Genomic DNA, 23,575 nt, shown 5'->3' with positions numbered 1-23,575 from the left:
AAAGGAGAGGATTATACAAAGCATCAAAAGGGGATCAGGAAAATAATAAGGCAAAAAGAATGTGTGGAAAAGAAATTGTGATCGGCATCAAGAATAATAGTAAGAAAAGAACAGGTGCACAAACATGTACAACAGAGAGTTCTAAGAGGAAATGAAAACATTAAAATACAGATTTTGATGTGATAATGGTAGTGGATAAGGGCATGGTAAAAGTGTTAAATAAATATTTTGTTTTGGTCATCACATTTAGGAAAGAGAGCACAATACCAGAGGTACAATGATAACTATGGATTGGTGAAGGGGAGAAACTTACAAGGGATTGGAGCCCCAGCTTTTTATTCTTTATAAATGATGGCCTAGATTTAGGAATGGACTGGAGCAAATCCAAGTTTGCAGATGACACTAGCAAAGGAGGAGAAGATATAATAAATTTTGAAAACAGTACAAAATTGCAAACAGACGTTGTGAGGAGATCATTGGCAGATACATTTTTATGTAATGAAAGACCAGGAAGTACACTATAGAATGGCAGATAGAAGTATTAGCTGTAATTTTATAAGTCCACACTGTCAGCAAGGTGCCTTACATATCAGCAGCACAAATTGAAAATTCAAATGCACACTGCCTACAATCACTATGGGAAGTACAGGTTTCCAATCTGGGCTTCGTACGCAATCCTAATTCTGTCCTTTCCCAACATCTACAGACATGCTCTTTTGAGTAGAAATTGCTGGACAGTGATCAGGGTTGGGTTTTCCTATCCCTGTTCCAGCCACATTGTGCCTAATTGTAGCATCTCTGCGACCTGCTTTCTGAGTTTAAATCAGCCAACTCAGCGGGGATGAAATTTAGCACTTTTCTAATCTGACAATTTCAAGATGATTCTTTACAATTAATCTACTCACTGGGTCATTGGAGAATTTCATATGTTTTCCTTCTTTATATAATTGTTCTCTCCTCTCACTGATATTTCCCACCTCCCCAGCCCCCACACCCACACCACCCCCTCACCCCTTCATGCCTGAAGGTTCTGACTTCTTGTTGGAATTCCATTCACAGGTGCCAGTCACCCTCTGGTATATCATCTAACTATCCTCTATTCACTGAATTTAGATAGTGAATGTCCAGCGGGCTCTTTGACCACAGAGACATCATAATAAAGCTTGATGCTAACTTCCTATGACATCCACTTCGGCATACTTCTCGCTGAGATCACTGGATCATCAGCAGAACGATCTGGCTGGTGATTCCCTTCCTAAAATGGGAAACTGAAGCCAACTACAGTGCTCCTACCTCTACCCATCTGGGATCAGATAATTTGGCAAAGGCTGGTGATCAGATTTGGGATCAGCTCACTGTATAAAGTCACTGGGCCATCAAGGGAACTGGTAGCTTAGTTTTTCAGATCCATGCTATTTTAATGGCAGCAGTAGCCCTTGTATTTCAAATGGGTTAACAGAGGCATTAAAATAATCCTGGTTTATTGTAAACCGATTACAACTGCTGTTAGGCTGTTAAAGTAATACCAATGATAAAGCTTCCTTAACCTTTGTTAAAATAAACACAATCTCATATGTTTAAATCTCTGTCACCCTAAGAAAGTATACAATGCAACTCGTAGCATGTCACTGATGCTGATAATCTATCTACATATGTAAAACATGCTGCTGTATATAAGGGTTTATACTTTCAGGAACAGTTTGCCCAGATAATACTCAGTAGAGTATTACTCAGTAGAATATTACAATATGAAGCCTGTTAGCCTGCATGCAAGGGCCATGTTTGCAAACAGCCCTGGGGGCTTTAATTCCTTATCATTGAGTCTAGCAATGCTGAATTGTTAACGATCCACTCATTCTGCAACGTGAGCAATGCAATCTCACATCACAACCATGCACAGCTACACAAACATACAAGGAAATGAACTTTATATTGGAGGGGGGGTCACCCCTACTTTTCCGGTCACGTGGCAACTTGGCATTTCCAAATATGGTCACATAAAGGCCACCGAGCCGCCAGATCAAAGGGAGCCGCCGTCTGCAGCTTTCCAATCCCATCCTTGTGGTTAAAAACATGACAACAACCCGATCGTTTTCTCACGCCACACGCAATCTCCAGCTCCTCCGCAGTCCTATAGATTCCGTACTAAATGCAGCACAATCATCTCCTTTATTCCGATGAAAAGCTCTGCAATTAGACTCCCGCAAATTCCCCCGACCCCCCACCCCCCTCGGCCAATATTAGGGAAAGGGGAAACTAGTACAGTAAAGGCGTGAACTGGCGGCTACATCAAAGCGATCTCAGCCCGTGTATTAATGAGACTCTTTGTTTCCTGGCTGCGATGCAACAGGTTTTCTCACAATTGCCAATGAGGGAATGCTTATTTTCCTGTTCCTTGTGGGAGGGCTGGAAATCTTTTAGATTCTGGGAAAATCAAGGAAAAAAAAGATCCACAATGGAATTAGTGTAACACAGAAATGTCTATAAATGCACAACTTTATCTGGTTTCCACGATGATTAACTCACTATACTTTAAATGACTTATTTTGCAAAATGCTACGATACCTTTCATTAGTACCTATACACCAAGCAGTAATTTATTTCTGCCTGGGTCCTATTCCATTTATAGAAAGTAATAATAATACAAATTTTAATAGGCATTGGCAAGTAAAGGAAACTTGAGTCACAAAAAGTTAGTATGCAGGTACAGCAAGTAATTAAGAAGGCTAATGGAATGCTATCCTTTATTACGAGAGGGATTGAACATAAAAGTAAGGATGTCATGCTTCAGTTATGCAAGGCATTGGTGAGACCGCACCTCATATACTGTGTGCAGTTTTGGTCTCCTTGTTTAAGGAAGGTTGTAAATGTATTGGAGGTGGTTCCAAGGAGGTTTACTAGATTGATACCTGGAATGAGTGGGTTGTCTCATGAGGAAAGGTTAGACAGGCTGGGCTTGTTTACACTGGGGTTTAGAAGAGTGAGGGGTGATTTGATTGAAGTATACAAGGTCCTGAACGGCCTTGACAAAGTGGACGTCGAAAGGATGTTTCCTCTTGTGGGTGAGTCCAGAACTAGGGGGCATTGTTTTAAAATTAGGGGTGGCCCTTTTAGGACAGAAACGAGGGTAAATTTTTTTCTCTCAGAGAGTTGTGCAACGTTGGGACTCTCTGCCTCAGAAGGCATTGGAGGCAGGGTCATGAAATATTTTTAAGGCTGAGGTAGATAGATTCTTGTTAGGCAAGGGAATCAAAGTTTATCAGGGTTAGATGGGAATGTGGAAATCGAAACACAAGAAGATCAGCCATGATCTTTTTGAATGGCAGAGCAGGCTCGAGGGAACGAATGGTCTACTCCTGTTCCTATTTCATATGTTCTTATGATTTCTGATACTAGAGATGCAGATTGAAGCAAACTGCTGATAAATCTGGCATTTAAAAAAAATTTTGATTGCAACAAAACGACAATAGTTTGCAGCATGATTCCAAACCTTATAGTAGCCCTCAGCTGGTTTGAAGGCAACTCCATATTACAAGATAAAAGCAAAATACTGCGGATGCTGGAAATCCTGATGAAGGGTCATACGGACTCGAAATGTCAACTGTATCCCTCTCCGCAGATGCTGTCAGACCTGCTGAGTTTTTCCAGGTATTTTTGTTTTTGTTCCATATTACCAGAGCTGGGGTTTGTACAGGGCAGAACAGAATGTCTTACTGTGCACTGCCTGACCCCACATCTGTGATTTTTGGAAGAAAGAAATAAAACATAATGTAACGTGTTTTAAAGCTGGGGAGCTCTCCTCTGTATCCTAGCTAATATTTATCCCTTAACCATCATCACTGAAATTGATTATCTGGTTATTTATCGCATTGTTGTTTGCAGGATCTTGCAATGCGCAAGTTGCTTGCAGATTTACCTGCCTTACAAAAGTGACTATATTTCAAAAGTACTTCACTGGCCAAATTTGGAATCTCCTGAGGTCATGAAAGGTGCTCTACAAATGCAAGTTCTTTCATTAAAACTTAATAAGCCTAAATGATGGATGAATCAACACATTTTTGCAAACCACAGGAACTTAAGTTTTTTTTTTAAAATGACTGTTTTTGTGTTTCTGTGCCTATCTATGCGAACATGTGAGAATATATCTGTGAACATTCTGTGTGTGTCTACTTATCAAAACCTATCTGTGCAACTATGTGAAAGTTATATGTGTGAATGTGTAAGTATAAAAGATTCTGAAGAGGCCTGATAGGGTAGACCCTGGCTAAGGAGTCTAGGTGCTCGGTCTCAGGATAAGGGGCTGACCATTTAGGACTGAGATGAGGAGAAATTTCTTCACTCAAAGGGTTGTGAATCTTTTGAATTCTCTATTCCAAAGGGCTGTGGATGCTCCACTTTGAATATATTTAGAGCTAAGATAGATCAGTGTTCTCTCAGGGAATCAAGGGATATGGGAAGTGGGCCAGAAAGTGGAGCTGAGGCAAATGATTAGCCATAATTGTATTGAATGGAAAAATGGGTGTGAGGAGATGTGTGGTCTACTCCTGCTCCTATTTCTTTTGTTCTTAGGAGTATCTGTATGTAATTCTGTTCACAGCATATTAATATGAGAATAAGTCTGTGTCTGTATGAACGTTTGTGTAAGTCTGTGTAAGTTAGTGTATATTTGGATTTCTATCTATATTTACATGTGACTTTGTCAGTTGGATGTCAAAATGTATATGTACAAGAATGTATTTGTACATAAAGACATATGAGTGTGAAGGTGTCAGTGGTGTGAATATATGTGTGATTATATCTGTGATTATGAGCCACAGATTGTGTGTGTTTTGTACTTGTATGAGAGAGCACATTGGGACATATTGTTAGAAGTGACACTAAACAAGTGCAAATTAAGTATATTAAGTAAATTGAAAGTAAATGTATGTACATACATATTGAATGTGTCTGTGCGACTGTGCATTTATGCATATGCATGAAAATGGATGTGTGTGATTATATGAATGTGTCTCTGTGTGGGTGTGTCTGTGGCATTGATCTATTTGTATGCGAATGTGTCTTCTGACATTTTGTTTTGCGAAATCCACTGCAAAAGTGTAAGTTCTGCGTCAAAGGGCATGTTTAAATGTATGTAGTGTTTGCAAATGCTTTTTAATTCCTGGAACAGAAATTCGACAAATTCAAGATGAAGTTGAAGATTTGCTGCTCCAAGGGAGCTGACAAAGAATCACTGTTGCTCTACTTTTTTTGAATAATTTCTGTCAACAGCAGAGAGCTTGCTGGTAGAGTGAAGCTGCAGCTGGGGGTAACAATGAAATTATCATCATGGAGGGAAAATATGTCTGTGAACTTGGGGCCTCTTGGAGGGCAGAATGCCTCTGAAGTGGGAGGAGTTGGAGAAGAAATGTGCCTCCTTGAAGTGGAGAGGGAAGTGACTGGTCAGCTCAATTTTTGGGAAGTGATTGAGGCTGGGTATCTCTCAAAAATGGATGAATGTAAATGTCACTTCTTTTCTTCCTGCTTTTTTAGATTGAACATCTATCAGATATGCAGTAAAAATATTTAAAGTAGAACAGAATACACCTTGTTTAATGTAAAAATTCAAATTTTCCACAAAAAAACACACTCCTGAAGTTTCTATAATGTGCATGTTCAGAAGCAGTAGGAGCAACATTTGGAAGGAATTCATATTTCTACATTTTCTTCCTGTAGCCCTGGAACCTGTGTGTAGTATACCTGAATGTGTATGAGCATTTGTTGCCGAATGTGAATGTGGCCTCAGTCAATATCAGCAGTAATATACTTTTTTGTTTGAATACACCTTTGTGAAGCACCTTAGAATGCTTTTCTGCATTTAAGGTGCTATATCGGTACAAGTTGTTGTTTGTGACTAATACTGTGATGCATTATCCCTCCTTAACTTTTTAATTTCTGCAAGGCCTTCAATATCTTTGATCATTCCATTCTCCCCACTACCTTTGGGTTGCAAAGTTTCTTGCTGGGGATGATGGCAATCTCCTCACAGACCCTTTTGTTGGTGTGGAAGTCATTGCCAAGGCGGGTGTAGTATTTCTCAATGATCACTCGGGCGGCTTTCTTGACCGTCTTAGTCCTGACACGACCCATCTTGGATTCCAGCCAAGAGAAGAGAGATGGATCACCTCTGTGATAGCGCCATCTCATCAATCGTACATGTTCCAATGTAGCCAGGACATCGACAGCGATTCCCCCTCCCATTTCTGCACGTTACTTCTAGCATGTCCAAAGCTCCATCATTGTTATTTTCCTCTTCACAACATAGAAGCTGCCTCTGAGGAACATTATCCATTACCATGTATAGGTATGACACTAGGATTTACTTTCCTGAAACCACAAATGTGACTAAACAGTTCAACATCAAGTTACAAATGAGCCAAGGGTTTCTCAAATGTAATACTGGCAAGATTATAAGGCTCATGTTTGGTTTCCACCAGACTTTCTGAAGGTCCCTCAGTGCACAATCTCAGTGTGCTCTTCGATTTTGACCTGAGGTTGAAATCCACATTCAGCTATCACTAAGAATACTAGTTCCACTTCAGTAACATCACTTATTCCTGTTCCCATTTACCACAGACACTTTATTTTGTGCCTTTGTCACCCTGTAGGGTGAACTTCTCCCAAGCTCTCTTCCTCACCCTGCCAAACCCCAGTCTACACAAACTCCAACTTGTCCAAATTTCCACTTGCATTACATCCTATACTGAGTGTTGGACACCCACTCCCATGGTCCACACTGAGAGCTACACTAGCTCACCATACCACACACTCATCAATTTCAAAATCCTCGCCCTTGATTACTTATCCTTCCATACAATCTTACCTGCCTTTATGTTGGCCATTCCTGCAGCCCTACATTGAAGCTCCCACACCCTGCTCTTGCAAAGTTGGTCTTCTGTGCTTCCCTGTCTCTCTGCTCTGCCATCTGTGGCAAAGCCTTCCACCATCATGGCCCTGAACTCCATAAATTGTTTCTTAAGCACCCCAATCCCTTTCTCATCTCTTCCTACCAAAAACATACTTCAAATCTAATTAGTTGAACTAATTCTTCTCATAGCTGCTGCTTCATTTTAATGCACCCCTTTTGTGAAATGTCTTGGATATTTCACAATGTGAATGGCCCCTTCTAAGTGCATGTTGTGTGTAAGTGCAGGTGTGAAAGTTTGATTTTTTAATATATCTGTATATTCCTGAGTGTTTGGCTTTATTTGGATATCTGTATTTGAGTATGTGACTGCATTTGTGGCTGTTTATGTCTGTGTGTGTCTGTATTTGTGTATGTGTGTGTCTGTGTTTAAGTTTGTGTCTGTTTTTGTGCCTGTGTATGTCTGCAGTTGTACATGTCTGTTTATGCCTCAATATCTCTGTCTTTGTGTATATTTATACCTGTGCCTGTGCATATCTGTATTAAACTGTGAGTATGTATCAAGCTATCTATGTTGATAAATGTATTTGTGTGTGAAGAAATCTATATGGCTGTTGTGTCTCCATTATGTGTGTATACCTGTGTATATATTTGATTGACATATATATATATATATAAAATCTGTGTGTGTATATATATATATATGTGAGCATTCTTTGATTGGGAGACCCTTTCATACTTGAACCAAATGTACATTATTCTCTTCAGTCCATTTTAACCCTTACGTCTCCCAGCATAAGAAAGTCCAAAAATTAAGTATTTCAATTTACTAATTCAAAACTGACACGTTAAATAATTTACATAATTCAGAAAAAAAAGTTACATGATCTATTGATCAAACTGAATTACGGTGTAGGAAGCCGTAAAGGAGGTACTTTCGCTTTAATGAACACGAGTATTGAGAAAATGTATAGTAAATAGTTATTTGTCAGGGAAGGCGCGGGGTCAATGCTTCTTTCCACGCATATTAATATCGGATTTTAAAACAGCTGCGTGGAATGATATTTTAAAAAGTGCTGGGGGTGCTGATTGCAAGGGCATGGACGTATTACGAAAATAATAATGATATTAAAGTGTTTCGTTGATGAAACAATTGAATCCCCCCTCCCGTCAATGAAGCTGTCAATCAAAAGGCGGTACCCTTTGATGTTGAGGAGCCGTCGCCTTGGTCCTAAACACAAACTGCTTCAGATCTTTTTTCTCCCCCTGCTGCCGTACTTTCACCGAGATCTTTTCTCTCTCTCTTCCTCTCCTGCTCCAACTGACTGCAACTTTCCATTGCATTAATTCGATAGTGTCCAACAAGCGGCACAAGTCCCGGTCAGTAACTTTGAATAGTGCAAAGTGAAGGAGTGGAGAGGTAGGGTGGTGAGGTGGGGGGTTGGGGGGGGGGGAAAGAGGGAAAAAAAAAATCCTGAGGAAAATGCCGCAGCTGAACAGCGGTGGAGGGGATGATCTGGGGGCGAACGATGAAATGATCTCCTTTAAGGACGAAGGGGAGCAGGAGGAGAAAATCTCCGAGAACGCTCTCACAGAGAGGGACCTAGCAGACGTGAAGTCATCGTTAGTCAACGAGTCGGAGACTAACCAGAACGTAAATCCTCCATCCGATCCAGGGGTGAGTGAAAGAGTTTGATGTTTTCTCCAGTTAATGAATTTCCAGTCTATTAAGAAACACACACACACACACACACACACGTGCATATAACACAGGCAAATCCCATCTCATGCAAATTCTTCTTTCACATGATCCCGAACAGGCGATTAGACGCTCACAGGACAATCAAAGAATTTACCAAGACAAATCCAGAGGTCACATCGATGACGGTAGGTTGGCTTGCTTGCATTTGGATTTTTTTTTGTGTAGACCCGCCATTAAAACAATCCTTAATTCATTCATTCCCTTTATTCGCCAGTCGTTTACAACTAAGTTTGTAAATGTCAAGTAGCCATTAAAACTTTTCCCCCCCCTTGCTTTCTCATGCAGTTATAAAGCAGCGTCAAGATGGTGGTACATTCAAAGGGACAGCCTACTCGGGGTATCCCCACTTTCTGATGCTCCAGGACCCCTACCTGCCCAATGGATCCCTCTCTCCATCTGTAAGTCCTGGGCACGTATGCACGTTGCAGGAATTGTACATCCCAGTCTCATTATTTCAGACTTATTTTCTTTAGGAAGGGGAAAGGGGGAATTAGTGATATTATTGCAGGAGATAAATGTTCATCACCAACCAGTCATCGGCTCACTCAGAAGCTAAATTCAGTGTCTGGGTTCTGGGGGGCTTTCTCTCTCTCTCTCTCTCTCTGAGTTGCTGATCTCGGAAATACTGTTTAAACTTTTCTTGTTTGATTAACACCTTACTCAAATTTACGGAATCTTTCCCAGTCAGGGATGTCTTTCGACACTGCAAATCAGTCAAAACAGGATAAAATGCATCTCTTGTGGTTGCCGCCTTGTTCCTGGTGAAAGGTAGTCATCATTTGCTAGGTTTGTTTTTGCTGCCGTGCTGTGAGTAAACAAATGCTGGAGGTTTGTCACTGTCGAGTTGTCAATTCGTAGTTTTGTTGTCTGGGGTGGTGGGGGTGGTGGGGGTGGGGGGAGGAAAGGACAGTTGGTTTCGGGTCATTCCCTACTAATCCTTCTTTTAATTTTTGAGGAAACGGTCACAATAGTTCCTGTTTTCTCGAAATTTAGCAACGTTGCGAAGTTGGGTTCTTTTGCAACGGGCCGAAAACTGCTGTCCGGGGACCAGCAATAGAATAAACAAGGAGCAACTCCGAGAAAAGCACCTTCACGACAGCTGGAGATTTGAAAAAATATATATTTTGGCGGCTGTATTATAGGTCTCACTTATTTCCATCATTTTCCCGGCGAAAAGTGAACGTTGTTCATACCTGGAAAAATGCTCTTCCCTATTCGTTTCAGTTTTAAGCAATGAGTCTTCTCAAAAATTGTTTACCAATATCCAACCCAAAATTATATTGATACACATTTCAAAAGTAGAGAAGATAAACCGGATGTTTTTAAGTCCTATCTAGCTCCTTTCAACAAAAAAAACCCTACACACAATAAGTCCGTGCCACAGAAAAAATTTGTAGTAATTATTCCTACCCAGTTCAGACCGTGGTGTTGAAATATTCGTGCATTGCCTGAAATGATTTGCATTTCAAAGTAATATCCCACCGGGCCGCCTTCTTGACGTGTCAACATTTAAATCAAGGAATCAGCACTTTTCTGAGTAATGTTCTAAAATTCAACGCGAGACAAATTACTTGGAAATTGACAAGGAAGTCACTTTCTGGAAAGAAAGCAGTTCCTTGAAGCATAAAATACGTCAGGTTTTCAAATAAAAATGTATTACACGAATATGGCGTATGTGATCACTGATTAGTCAAGAAGCCACTTTTATTAAGTAAGAAAGTATCAGAAGAACCCTGTCTTACTTTTTTTGCCTACCGAATCATCTCATTGATAGAAAGGATTATGAAGTCTGCACACTACCATGCTGCAAACACTTGTGAGAGACATGGCTTTTGTTCCACAGTCTCGCATGACAAGAACAGGTACCATGCAACCAGCAGCTGTCAGTCAGTCAGTTTTCCTTTTTTTTTTAACAAAAACCTTTGCTTATCTGACATCAGATAGATGTCCTGTTGAGCATTTCTATCCAGAAGCTCAAACCTCCACAATGTGCTGTTGTGCTCTGCCTCTTGCACTGTTGTGCAATGTGGTTTGAGTGGTCGTTTTTTCTCTCTCTGACAGTGGAGCCAAATGGAAACCTTTTCAGTAAAGATAGGTTTGCTTGAGGGCTGGAGGGCTAGTGGGGCGGTGAGCAGGTGGTGGGAGGAGGAGGGAGGGTTGGTGGGGGGAAGGTGGTGGGTGGTATTAGATCAGACACAAGCTTTCTTGTTAGCTTACTTAGTAACATAACACAGGCACTGTTGGAAAAAATGGCATGACTATTTAATAACTGCTTACAGTTCTCAAAGTTTCTGTGAATAAGGCACCCTACTTATTTCTCATAGACTGACAGCCATGAGATGTCAGAAATCTCATTCACGAGGTAGTTTTGCTGCTAGTGCTCCTTTTTAGAATCAAATAGTTAAACAAAGAACTGAATAATTTGACTTCTTTGCCTATTTCTGTTTTGTGTTTTGGTAAATACTTTGGTTTGAACAGTGAACATTGGAGATACTATCATCAGAACTTGCTCTCAGATGAGATACTAAGTTTGATAGAATGAAAAAGCTGGGGTACTGTTAGTAGGCACAGGCAGGTTTAACTTTGGATGTTTCAAGATGTGCACAATTAATATAATTCCCTCACACCATCAGCCCCAATAGCTCTACAAAGCTAATTTCCATAAAAATAACGCAATTTAAACAAAAATACCCCCAAAGCAATAGCATAAACAGAGTGTTGCAAATTTTTGTGTAACTTTTTGACCTTTAACCCATGGCGTTCCAGTAATGATTTATCTCTGGGCGGTGATTATACTGCTGGAGCTGGTGACAAGATAAGTAAGAATGGTAGTGTTTTCTGCTTGGAACTTGGAAATTGCACCAAACAAGGTGATCAGTCATGTCAATCTTTAAATCCTCGAGTCAGGATTGGCTAGAAATCTGCCTTTGGATCCAGTTTTTAGTTCAAGGCCAAACTTGAATGAAATCAGTGCCACCTCCAATATAAACCTTAGGGGAAAAAACTAAATAGAGTGGTTATTACAGTTTGGTCCAACAATATGCTGATCCAGTTGAAAACCTTTTTGCTATAAATGGCTATCTGAGGTACCCTGGAATTCCCTGAGAATGCTAGCCAGCTAAGGGTTAAAAGGAGTTCTGATGGTGTGACTGTCTCAATATACAGTCTTTAGATGATGGAAAAATACCTTTTGAAACAAGTCAAAAAATCACAATTCATATATCTGTCCATGAAATACAAAATAGATATGGTTATCCACTTTTGTGAAAACTGGTTTACAAAACTTAATTTATATAGAGTGCATATCATTAAAGTTGTATTTCAATTCTGCTATGTGTTATTAAATAGCAGTTGGCAATCGCAGTACGCTTTTAAATTCATTCAACAAACAACAGTTGCCGCTAAACAGCAGAAAGAAAAGCAATTATCATGGGTCTTAGGTAGTATTTTGTTTCACTGCAACATTTATCAAATATCTTTATACAGTGGTAGGGGTGTGGGGGGCAGGCAGTTAGCTCAGTTGGCTAGGTGGTTAGTGTATAGTTCAGAATAACAGCATGGCTTTGATTCCCATTCTGTCTGAAGTAGACTTGGGACGTGCCTCCTCTACCCTCACCCTGCCCCCGGGAGTGGAAGGCAATGATCACACTCCACCACTCACAAAAACTGCCAAGGAAACAGATCGGGATGAAGCATCAGCAGACAATGAGCCAAGGACCTGTCTTCAGACAGAACATACATGAGTGAATGCGTGAATATACTGAGGTATGCCATGCAGCATTTCTCCTGACAAAGGGGCTTTTGGTGTTTGGGGTTTGAGGTAGTCTGAACCTCATTCCTAATGGATGTGAGTTCCCAGCACAAAATAGGGTGAGTTTGTATAAATTGACACTAAATTGTAAATATCACTGAAAGGAGAGGTAAGAATTGCTGGTGTGATGGAATCGTTACACTGCTCCAGTGGAGGTTGTTTTATTAAGGTTGAGGTAAAGGCCTCTTGTTGGTACAAAGCAGTTTGAGCTTTAGATGCATGATATCCCTGGCCTGGGAATACATGTTGCTGGGTGAGAATGGACAGAAAAAGATTTTTAAAGTCTTTATTTCCAGCAGTGAAATGTTTTACCAACCAGCATAACATTCACCAAAAAAAATGTCTGAAGAGATTCACTATCATAAGTAATTGGTGTTGTTATACAGGTGAGTTGTTAACAGTTAGTGATTTTATTCCCTGCATAAGTTTTCTCTGCTGCTTGTCACCCCATACTGAGGGCAGACAGACCTAGTCCTTGACAATGAAATTGGGCAATGAGGCCAATAGGCAGAAGAGTGCATATGAACAATCTAAAATGTCTCCCATGGAGTGCCACTACCACCCTCTCCCCAGCTCACTTCTCCTCACCATGCTGATAACCTGCCTCCCCCCTCCTTGTCCCTCTACACACCCACACACACATTTACAGACAGTATCTTGCTTCTGTTCAGCACCACTTCAATTTCTGCCACTAACATTGAGAGCTCATCAAAATGGTCAGGTAGGCAGAGCAAGGTGGGAAGGTGGGTGGAGAGTATCACCGGTTACTTTTGCCTGTAACAGAGATGCTGTATAATCTGTAAAATAAAAGCAGTCACACTTTTCATTCTCACTCCAGGACGAGCTGTATGGCATGGCTTAGCTCGACTAAGAGAGTGAGATGTCTCTACAAGTCACTTGTAAAGTAACTATTGTCCTCTCTTTTAGGACAAGTTGATAATATATTTTTTTGTAGTTTCAGATGACAAATCCAATGGATTGAATCTAGAGAGATCATATTTGAAACAGTTAAAGTCTCCTGTACTAAATGCAGACCTAAAGCAGTTTTGTCCAGATTGATGAACATGGCCCAATACCCTCTCATACACAAGGCCCCATAAGCCTCCTGTCTCCCATCATCGTACCACCATACCACGCTTGTTTTTTTAAAACAATTTGAACAATGTTAGCAATATAGTTATGAGACATGATTTAAAACATATACAGTTATTTAAGATGATTGTTTATAATGACGAACATGTCAAAATCTGAGACCCTACCAGATTTTGAGAGGCGAGAACAACAACAATAACAACTAGGCAGTTATACAGCATGTTTAATGCAGAAAAAATATCCTAAGGTATCTTGAACCCCTGACTAAACCAAGTCTGCCCAAATTACAATGATCATTTACAAAGGCTTCTTATTTCTGGGAAAAGATCAGAAAACAATATTAGATATTTGACTGTGGATTATTGGAGAGAGTAAGAATTTTTTTTAGAGTACTTTTGTGAAATTAATTATGTTAAAATGCATGCCCAAAGAAGGAGGTCAGCCCCAAAGCGGAATTTGGGCCTTATCTATACAGTGCTGGCTAGCTATGGATGCCCATTGGGTATCCTGTTACTGCTGATTGGCCAAGACTTTCCAAAAATTGGCAAGCTTGGACGCTGAGATGGCCCATAGATGAGTCCCGTGGCTCTGGGTCCTGAGGTGGGGTGAGCATTGACTGGCAGAGGCCTGCAGTGCTAATGTAAAGAGAGTGTCAGTGTTCCTGCTCTTCCTGTCTCCACATTAATATAATTGAAAAACTTACTGCTTCTCCTGTAGCCTCTAGCCACTGGCTATGCCACCATTGACCTGGACAAACTGAGCCAAGCATGTGTGGAGCAGGCTCCACTTGGTTTCTGTCCAATTGTGCATCGGGACCTGATTACAAGATTCATGGGGCTTAGTACCCATTTCAGGCAGCCATGCCGGGCAAATGAAAGTTATTCAATCAATAATGGCCACCAAACTCTGGTCCAGGAGACCTTGGCCCGGTTTTGCTAAGTTTCTTCTTTCTCCCTCATTTTGCACCTGCAAATCTAATAACGTGAAACCCAAATTTTCCCCCAATATGCTTACAACAACATGACACTGACAATGTGAAGTTAATTTGTTAATTTTGTGTGACGGTCAGGAACTTGGCATCCATTTTGAAAATTAGTTAAAGGCTACATGATATCATTGTTTCTTTTCCTTCCTCAACTAAGAAAATATTTGCCTGATCTTTTCCTCATGAAGGTGTTGAAAATCAAACTGAGTACAGGGTTTGTGTTTGGTATGAAATTGGGACTGGGAGTTTTGAGTGCAGTTGAAGTTAGTGATTTTGTTTAACAAACTAACCAAGTATGGTGGAAATAGTTTGGATGAAAGTATTGACCACCTTGTGCCCAATAGTGTTAAAGATGTAAACACTTTGAATTGCCTGGACTTACCCCATATTATAGGAATGAAGACTGCCTGTCCAGAATGAAAATAACAGTAAAAACTGGGAAATAAGAATATTGGTCCCAACTGGTTTGTGTATCTTAAAATGGAACACCAGTACAAATTGGGAATTAATAGTACTGGTCCAAACTGTTTTTTTCCTTCTGGGCGGCAGTTCATTGGAACAGATACATTGTGAGTGAGTGAGAGGAAAATCCACATAGTAACCAATGAGTCCCATTCTATATGTGAGCATGCTTATCAGTCAATTGCTTTACTTTGTAAAGTAATTCTCCATCAACTCACCAAGGCTCCTTTGAGAGCACCTTCCAAACCCATGACCTCTATCACCTAGAAGGACAAAGGCAACAGACACATGGGAACACCACCACCTGCAAGTTCTCCTCCAAGCCACACACCTTCCTGACTTGGAGATATATTGCCGTTCCTTCACTGTTGCTGGGTCAAAATCCTGGAACTTCCTTCCTAACGGCACCGTGGATGTTCCTACAACAGATGGACTGCAATGGTCCAAGGAGGTTGCTCACCAGCACTTTCTCAAGGCCAATTAGGGATGGGCAATAAATGTTGGCCTCACCAGTGACGCCCACATCCCATGAATGAATGAAAAAAAAAATCATGCCCTTCCCTGCCCCCAGCTCCCTGCCATCCATTCACATGGATGCAGCAAAACAGCAGTGATGGCTGTTTTAAGCATTTAAAAAGCCTTCTGCTCCACGCCATATAAGACCACAATGTTGTCTAACTATGTGGAACTCAAACACTATTAGCAGCTGTATTCTGCAAGGATCCTGTCCCAGCACCACCATTTTTTTTATTGTTTCATGGGATGAGTGTGTTGCTGGTAAAGACCTTTTTGAAGAGTCAACCACAAAGCTATGGGTCAGTAATCACATGTAGACCAGACCAGGTAAGGATGGCAGATTTCCTTCCCTAAAGGGAACCAGATGGGTTTTCCCAACAATCAATGATAGTTGTCATGGTTACCATCACTAAGACTACCTTTATTTTCCATATATTAATTGAATTTAAATTCCACTAGCTGCCATGGGAGGATTTGAATCCATGGGAAGAATTTTCAGTTCGGCGAGCAGGGGCCCGCTCGCCGACACATAAATTGACACACAGTGACATTGGGCGTGCATCCCGATGTCACCGCGCTTCATTTAGATTGTCAGTTCGGCGCATCCGCCGAACTGTCAAAGACCTATCAAGGCCATTAAGAAAGTAATTAAAGTTGTTAAGAATGCTGCCCGTCCAACCTTAAGGTTGGCGGACAGTCAAAGAGCCCAGGCGGCTTTCACATTTTTCATGAAACCTCATCCACAGGCGGGATGAAGTTTCATGAAGGGTTTATTAATTAAATAAAATTTTTTGAAAAAATTCATTGAAATGACCCAGCTCATATGACATTGTCACATGAGGGGACTTGTCTTAAAATGTTTTCCTTTCTTCACTTAAAATTTTTAAACCTTAAACTAATCTCCCTGAAGGGAGCTGGCTCAGGGAATCCTCCCCCCACCCTCCCCACCGCACAGGGAGCGCTCAGCGCTTCCAGCCGAGCGTCACGGTGGGCTGGCCTTAATCGGGTTCACGTCCGCCCCTGCCCACCCCCCTCACAACCCCACCGACGGAGGGAAATTTCTGCCCCATGTCACCAGAGCATTAGCCTGGGCCTCGGGATTACTTGCTCTGTGACATTACCACTAAAGCGTCACCTCTCTGCCTCTTCTCCCCACCACCTACCTCATAAATATACAGGACCATGTGTTACAAGGTGTACTCAGGGAAAAGTAAAGTGTTAATAAAAAATATTTTTGCACAATGCTGAGTAAACTGTTCCAAACCAGTTAGCAAGAAATGCACTGCAATTAACCCCAGTACATTACAACAGTGATTATACTCCTAAAGTACTTCATTGGCTGTAAAGCACTTTGAAATGTTTAGTGATCATGAAAAGTGCTATATTAATTGAAGTCTTTTATCTTTTTAGTGTCTTGGGGTGGAAAGGGGAATATCCGCCATGGGTTCCTGTTTCTTAATGTTGTTCAGCCACTGGTGCCAGAGAGAGCACAGGTGCATGCATTGGGTGTGAAGCTTTTCACAGTTAGCTAGCCTGTCAATCTCACTGCCTAGGCTCGCTAGAATGCCAGCTTGAATGAAGAACTGGTGGTCTGCCAGTGACTGTGAGTCTACATCCCAGTAAGAGCCAGTTCTTTGTATCTTCCTTGTAATTTTTTTGGAGGTCCTCTTCAGTACCCCTACATCATTTTTATACTATCACAACCAGAACTATACACCATAACCCAAGTCCAGTCTAACCAAGGCTCAATAGAAAATTAGCATAACTTCTCTACTTTCCAATTCCAACGCTATAGAAACAAACCCGAGTTTTGGTTTGTTTTTTTATGGCCTTGTTAACCTGTCACTACTTTTAGAGATTTGTGTATTTGTATTCCCAGATCCATTTATTGCTTTACCTCATTTAGATTCTTATTTTCTAAGTAATATGCAACTTCCTTATTTTTCTTGCCAAAATGCAAATACTTCACATTTATCTATAATTAAATGCCCTCTCTGTAAGTTTGATAAATATCTTCTTGTAATTTGTTGCATTACTCCTCAGTGCTGACTATCCACCTCGATTTGGATCCATAAGCCAATTTAGAAATTGTGCTTTTTTATTCCAAAGTCTAAATAGTTGATATAAATTGTGAACAACAGTGACCCCAACATTGATCCTTGTGGGACTGCGCTTTCCACCTCTACCACTCTGAATAGCTACCCTTGACCCCTACTCTCTGCTTTCTGTCGAAGCAGCTAGCTATCCATTCTGCTACTTGTCCTCTGACTCTGCATTGTTTGACCTTATTGATTTGTATATTCTGTGGCACCCCATCTATGACCTTTTAGAAATTTAGGTAACTTACATCTACTACATTACCTTTGTCCACTCTTTCTGGTTCCTCTTCAAATAATTCAATGAGGTTGGTCAAGCAAAACTTTCCCTTTTGAAATCCATGCTGACTATTCATAATTATATTTTTGGTTTCTAGATGTTCTGCCACTTCTCCTTTAGTAGGAATTCTATAATTTTCCTACAAACTGAAGTTAACCTGACTGGTCTATACTTCCTTGGACATGTTCAATCTCCCTTCTTAAATATAGGTATAATGTTGACTAGCCACTAGAGCTCTGGCATTAAAATAAATTATTATGTATGTGTAATGGTGCCTCTGCTATCTCTTCTCTAGATTATTTTAAAATGTGTGGATGCAATCCAACTGGACATTTTATCCTATTTGTGTTTGAGTATTTTATTTAATATTTCTCTGATTTCTACATTAAATGTCTCCATGGTAAGTACTGAAAGATAATATTTAGTATTTATGACATTTCCCAATGCCCGTCATTTTATCCTATCCATTTCTTAGTGGCCCTATTCCCATCCTGACTTTCTTTTTTATATTATTTATGTGCCTGCAGAATATTTGACTCTTATGTTTGATGGTCCCTGACAATTTACTTTCTATTTACTTTCCTACTTGTTTTTTGTCTCCTTTTCTAATATTTTATTAAGGTAATTAGCAATAGTCCACAAAGGATTATAGGCACCTCGTCATTAGAGAGAGACAATTAGTTACATATAGCTTAAGAACACACTGTGCAAGTGTGGGACAACGCAAGGAAGCAGACCTCCATGAGCTACCACAGCCAGAATGGGGATTGAACCTGCGCTGTCAGCATCATTTCACATCACATTCTAGCCATCTAGCTAACTGAGGTAACCAATCCCCCACAGTATGTTAGTATTCTCCCTTGTAATGCTGTTCCTTGCTATCCATGTGTTTAGCATAGGCCTCTTTCCCTATCCTCAATTTTTTCATTATGTCTTTATTCATCCATGGTGCCTCATCAGTATTTAATTTGTTCTTGTTTATTTAGTGGAATATATTATTCTTGGACTCATGTTGAATACCATATTAAGTATTTTCCCATTGCTGCTTATCATCATTGTTTGCCAATATTGATGCCTATTTCAGTTTTTTCAATTTCTATTCTCAGCTTCTCAAAATTGTCTTTTCTCTAACATATTACCACAGACTTTGTTATGCTTGTGTCCTTTTCAATTATCATCTTAAAGCGTGTTATGTTATGGTCACTAATTGCCTAGATGTTCTCCTATGTTTCATCTCTTAACTATTCTGGTTCACTACCCATTATAAAATTCAATAGTGAATCCTCCCTTGTTAGACTTATATACTGTACACATTGTGCCAACTCTATCCCTTTATCCCCTTTACCTACCTCTTCTGGCCAATTAATTTTGAAATCGCCCCATAATTATTATTTTATGTTCTTTTTCTATTGACTTCCCTAATTTATGACCATATTTCTTTCTCTTTGTCCCCTCCACTATTAGCTGGCCAGTGGACTGCCCCGGCTATTGTGGTTGATCCTTTGTTACCTTTTATCTCTACCCACATGGATTCTATTTCTATCTTACTACCACATCTTTTCCACTGCCAGTATTTTGAGTGTCCCTTAACACTTATAATTTTCTTGGAGGAAAGGCCTCAGATTTTAACACTCAAAAAAAAAATTGCTGGTTTCCTTACTTGCCGACTCCTTCTTTAGGGGACAGAATGAAAAAAAAATCATCCTAATATTACACTTGGAGCTGAAATAACAAAGTTCTTTGATGCACAACTTTGTGGAAAGAATGCCATTTACTGTGTCATTTATTCCATAGAGATGAACCAGAACTGCTTTTTCTGAACTGAAAGCAGGTACCATGCAAATGGATTTTGAATAATCCGTTCCTAATGGTCTAAACTAATTTACTGATAAAACATTGAGTGGAATATTGCAAGATAAAAACCCCGAGGATTTGAGAATAAATACCTACCCTATTTAAATATTTTTTTTAAAAACGTAATGTATTCTGATCTGGACTGCTGCCTATACAAAACATGATAGATGGGGGAGAAACTGGCCCCTGCACATCAGCATTTTGGGCACCAAAACTGACATCAGGGGGACCAATTTCCAGACACAATCTTGACTGCCTAAAGCTCATATCAGGCCCTTTGAATATCCTAATCAGGAGACTCAAACCATTTTAAGGGGAGAGAATAAATCGTGGCGCAGAGGCCAACCCACAGTCCAGCTAGTTAAGCAACAAAGACACAGGTCGCTCTAAGTCAAGGAAAACAATACTTGAACCGGTCAGTAGAACGACAGTGCCAACGCTGTGGAGCGAAGCACCTCCACAAGCTAGATCAATGTCCCGCGAGTGTAGCCCAATGCTTCCAATGCAACAGGATTGGACACTATAGCAAACTGTGCAAAGCTAAACCTCTAAAAAGTACAGAAGGCCCAAAGGTTATCTACATAGTCAAGACTCTAGACTTTGATACCAAATTGTGCAAAAACTGTGCAAAGTATTTCAGATGATGGAGAGGACTCCTGAGGCCCAACTCAGAGCAAACCTTAGGCTTCCATCTTTGGCCACATATTTTGAAATATTGCCAATTTCACATTGGTCCCTGGCAATAACCCAATTTCTCTCCCGATGCTTCCTTAATCAGTCATGACTGTCAGGATTCACTGCTTTCAGTAATGTAACCTGGGTTTGAGGAGGCCAGGGAGCTGAGGCTGAAAAAAATAGGACTCTAGAAATTATTATTGATGTTTAAAGCAGATGAATATTTCATAAATTTCTATGATGTGTTCCACAGAGACAGTGGAATCCTGTTAGATTTATTCCTTCCTCAGTCAACCTACCTGAAAGCCAATTGTAACATTCTCATCACTGTCTCTGGCTGAAAACAGTTAACTCAGCACAATTATATATTGAACATGGGACCTTTACTGATCTGAATGACTCCATATCACACCACCTAATGCATCTACCTATTCCTCTCTGATGGGAAGTTTCTTTATAATTTCATGGGATGTGGGTTTCACTGCAGGTCCAGCACTTGTTGCTCATCCATTAATGCCCTTGAGAAGGTGGTGGTGAGCAACCTTCTTGAATCACTACAGTCCATGTGGTGTAGACACACTTACAGTGCTGTTAGGAAGGGAGTTCCAAGATTTTGACCCAGTGACAACGAAGGAATGGCGATATAGTTCCAAGACAGGATGGTGTGTGGTGTGTGACTTGGAGGGGAACTTGCAGTTGGTGGTGTTTCCATGCAACTGCTGCCCTTGTCCTTCTAGGTGGCAGAGGTCGGGGGTTTAGAAGGTGCTGTCCAAAGAACCTTGATGGCACTCGTGCTCACCTGCCCCATACAAATGAATTGCCCTTCCACTGACTGTGAAAATGTTTACAATGGTCAGTGCTGGAGGGCACAATCCTGACACAGCTGCAAAATTCATTGTCTGTGTAATTGCAGGAGCTAAGTGCTCTTATTGCTGGATCTCTCCAGCTTCAAAAGAAGAAGCAACTGAAATATATATCAGAAAGTCGATTGATGTTTGTTCAACTATAAGGCTTGGCTTGTACCAGTGTAAGAGTTGATTTTGCTTTGCTTCACAACAGAGCTACCACTCTAACTTCAATTATACTTTAATATAGATTAGAAACATACTAAGTCTGTAAACAATTACATTCTTATTTCTTAACGTGGTGAACTCCATTAAAGACTCACATTGTGAAACATTAAGTTGGAGCCCAGTAGAAGTACTGAATTCCCTGAACAGATCTGCAAACTGTTCCAGGAGAATTCAACAAGTGAAACTTCTGCACAGTCAAACCGCTGATGACATCAGCAGCAACCATCTTAATTCCTTTCAATTAGAATTTTAGTAGGTTATGAGGCAAGAGTTACTGTAACTCTGCAATCTACCAATATTTGAAAGAAATTGTGGGGCAGAATTTCTGTGGAGTTCCCTAATCAGTTCCTGTGATTTTGGTGAATGATCAGTGGAACCTCCAGGAGAACAGTGTAATCGGTAATTTTTAGCCATTAACGTAATTTCCTTAGGGGCTCTGCTGATTTTCCACAGAAGTTGCAGCAGAAGGTTAGGATAACCCATACAAAAATTCCAGGCATATACATATTATTAAGCCATGGGGTAGATTTCTCCATTTGCCACTTGTAAGGAAATTGCACATGAAGATTTAGTTGCGTATTTCATAGACATAGCGAACAGAGGAAATCTTGCTCCCAAATATTTGTATATTTAACCATCACTTAAATATATAGTAATTCTCCACTCAAGGCAGTGACTATTAGCAAAGTGGAAGGTATTACAATCAAGCACCAAACACTGTGTTTAACTGACATTTACACATGTATATATGCATGTTAATTTAGGAAAACTAATAAAAGCTGACAGTCTCAGAAAAGCCAACAATTCAGAGTGATCCGGAATGTGGGCCTGGGTCATGTGATTATACTGATAAGCCATAGGCTTGTCAAAACTTAAGTTTCAGGTCTATCCAGCATTTGTAAAGATTGGTATCCAAATTGTGGGATGTAATTTGTTTGTATGTTAGTGCTCTGTCAATAAATTTGGTTGTTAAATTATTTTGGAATTGTTCATCTGGTTGTCTTAGTGACACAAATGTCATCACTATTCCCGGTTCTGCCTCTCACCACTGCTCCTAGCTCTCACCCGAAGCTTTTGTTGCTCTAGAAGATGGAGTTGGGAGCAAGATTTCCCAGGATAGTTTTGTGGGACAAGGAATTCAAGTCTACAGTGTATAGTAAAACTTTATTCCCCAGGAAAACAACAACATCAGTTAGAAACCGGAAATAGTGTAAGGGAGTGGAGGGAAGAAAGATGCCAGAATGAACTGAAGTAATGAAGAAAAGTGCCAGCATTAATTAGGAACAGAGAGCAGGAAGGGTACCAGCTTGACTTGAGGGAGGGAATAGTGCAAGCATGAGCTGGGAGGAGGCGAAGGGAAGGTAGGTGCCAGCATGAGCTAAAGGGGTAAGGAGAAGTGAGATGAGCCTGAGTATGAACTGAGGGGAGTAAATGGGAAAGAATGCCAATGTGAATTGACGGTAGAGGAAGTAAAGAGATGAGCGCCAGCATGAACTGGAGCAGAGCAGGAGTAGTGTCAGTGTGAACTTAGGGAGAGCAGGAGGTAGGTTGGTATCATGAACTGAAGGGAGAGGTGAGAAGAGCTATAACTGGGGGAAAAGGGAAGAAATTTGACCTTTTTCTTTCTTTCACGGGATGTGGGCATCGCTGGCAAAGCTAGCATTTGTTGCCCATCCCTAATTACCCTTGAACTGAACATTTCAGAAGACATTTAAGAGTCTGGAGTCATATGTAGGCCAGATCAGATAAGTACAGCAAATTTGCTTCCCTAAAGGACATTAGTGAACCAGATGGGTTTTTATGTCAATCAGTGATAGTGGTCACCATTACTGACACTTGCTTTACATTCCAGATTTATTAATTAAATTTATATTCCACAGCTGCTAAGGGGGATTTGAACTCATGTCTCCAGAGCATTAGCCTCAGCCTCTGGGTTACCACTTCAGCAGCATTACCACTGTGCCATCATCTTTCCCCTGAGCAGTAGAGCCTCCTTTAGTGCCCATGTGATTTCTTCTCCATTGACCTTTTGGCTGCTGTAGCTGCCAGCTCCAATGCCATTTTGTGC

At 40.5% G+C, this 23,575-nt stretch overlaps 1 protein-coding gene across 15 annotated transcripts in view; it reads left to right on the top strand.

Moving 5' to 3' along the window:
• Positions 1–8,106: 8,106 nt before the first annotated feature.
• tcf7 (transcription factor 7) overlaps positions 8,107–23,575 on the top strand; it is a 196,527-nt gene continuing 181,058 nt past the window's right edge. For 11 of the 15 annotated variants that reach the window (XM_078550963.1, XM_078550962.1, XM_078550956.1 and 8 more), the window contains exons 1-3: positions 8,338–8,579; positions 8,722–8,788; positions 8,949–9,061. In XM_078550963.1, the coding sequence (XP_078407089.1) occupies positions 8,385–8,579; positions 8,722–8,788; positions 8,949–9,061 (375 nt within the window). In that variant the 5' untranslated portion in view covers positions 8,338–8,384. Of the gene's footprint in view, positions 8,580–8,721; positions 8,789–8,948; positions 9,062–23,575 lie in introns of all 15 variants that reach the window. The other 4 variants (XM_078550961.1, XM_078550958.1, XM_078550960.1 and 1 more) reach the window with 2 other exon arrangements.

The sequence above is a fragment of the Cetorhinus maximus genome, chromosome 10 (genome assembly GCF_964194155.1).
Source record: "Cetorhinus maximus chromosome 10, sCetMax3.hap1.1, whole genome shotgun sequence".
NCBI lineage: Eukaryota > Metazoa > Chordata > Chondrichthyes > Lamniformes > Cetorhinidae > Cetorhinus > Cetorhinus maximus.
This window is presented reverse-complemented; position numbering and strand designations above follow the sequence as displayed.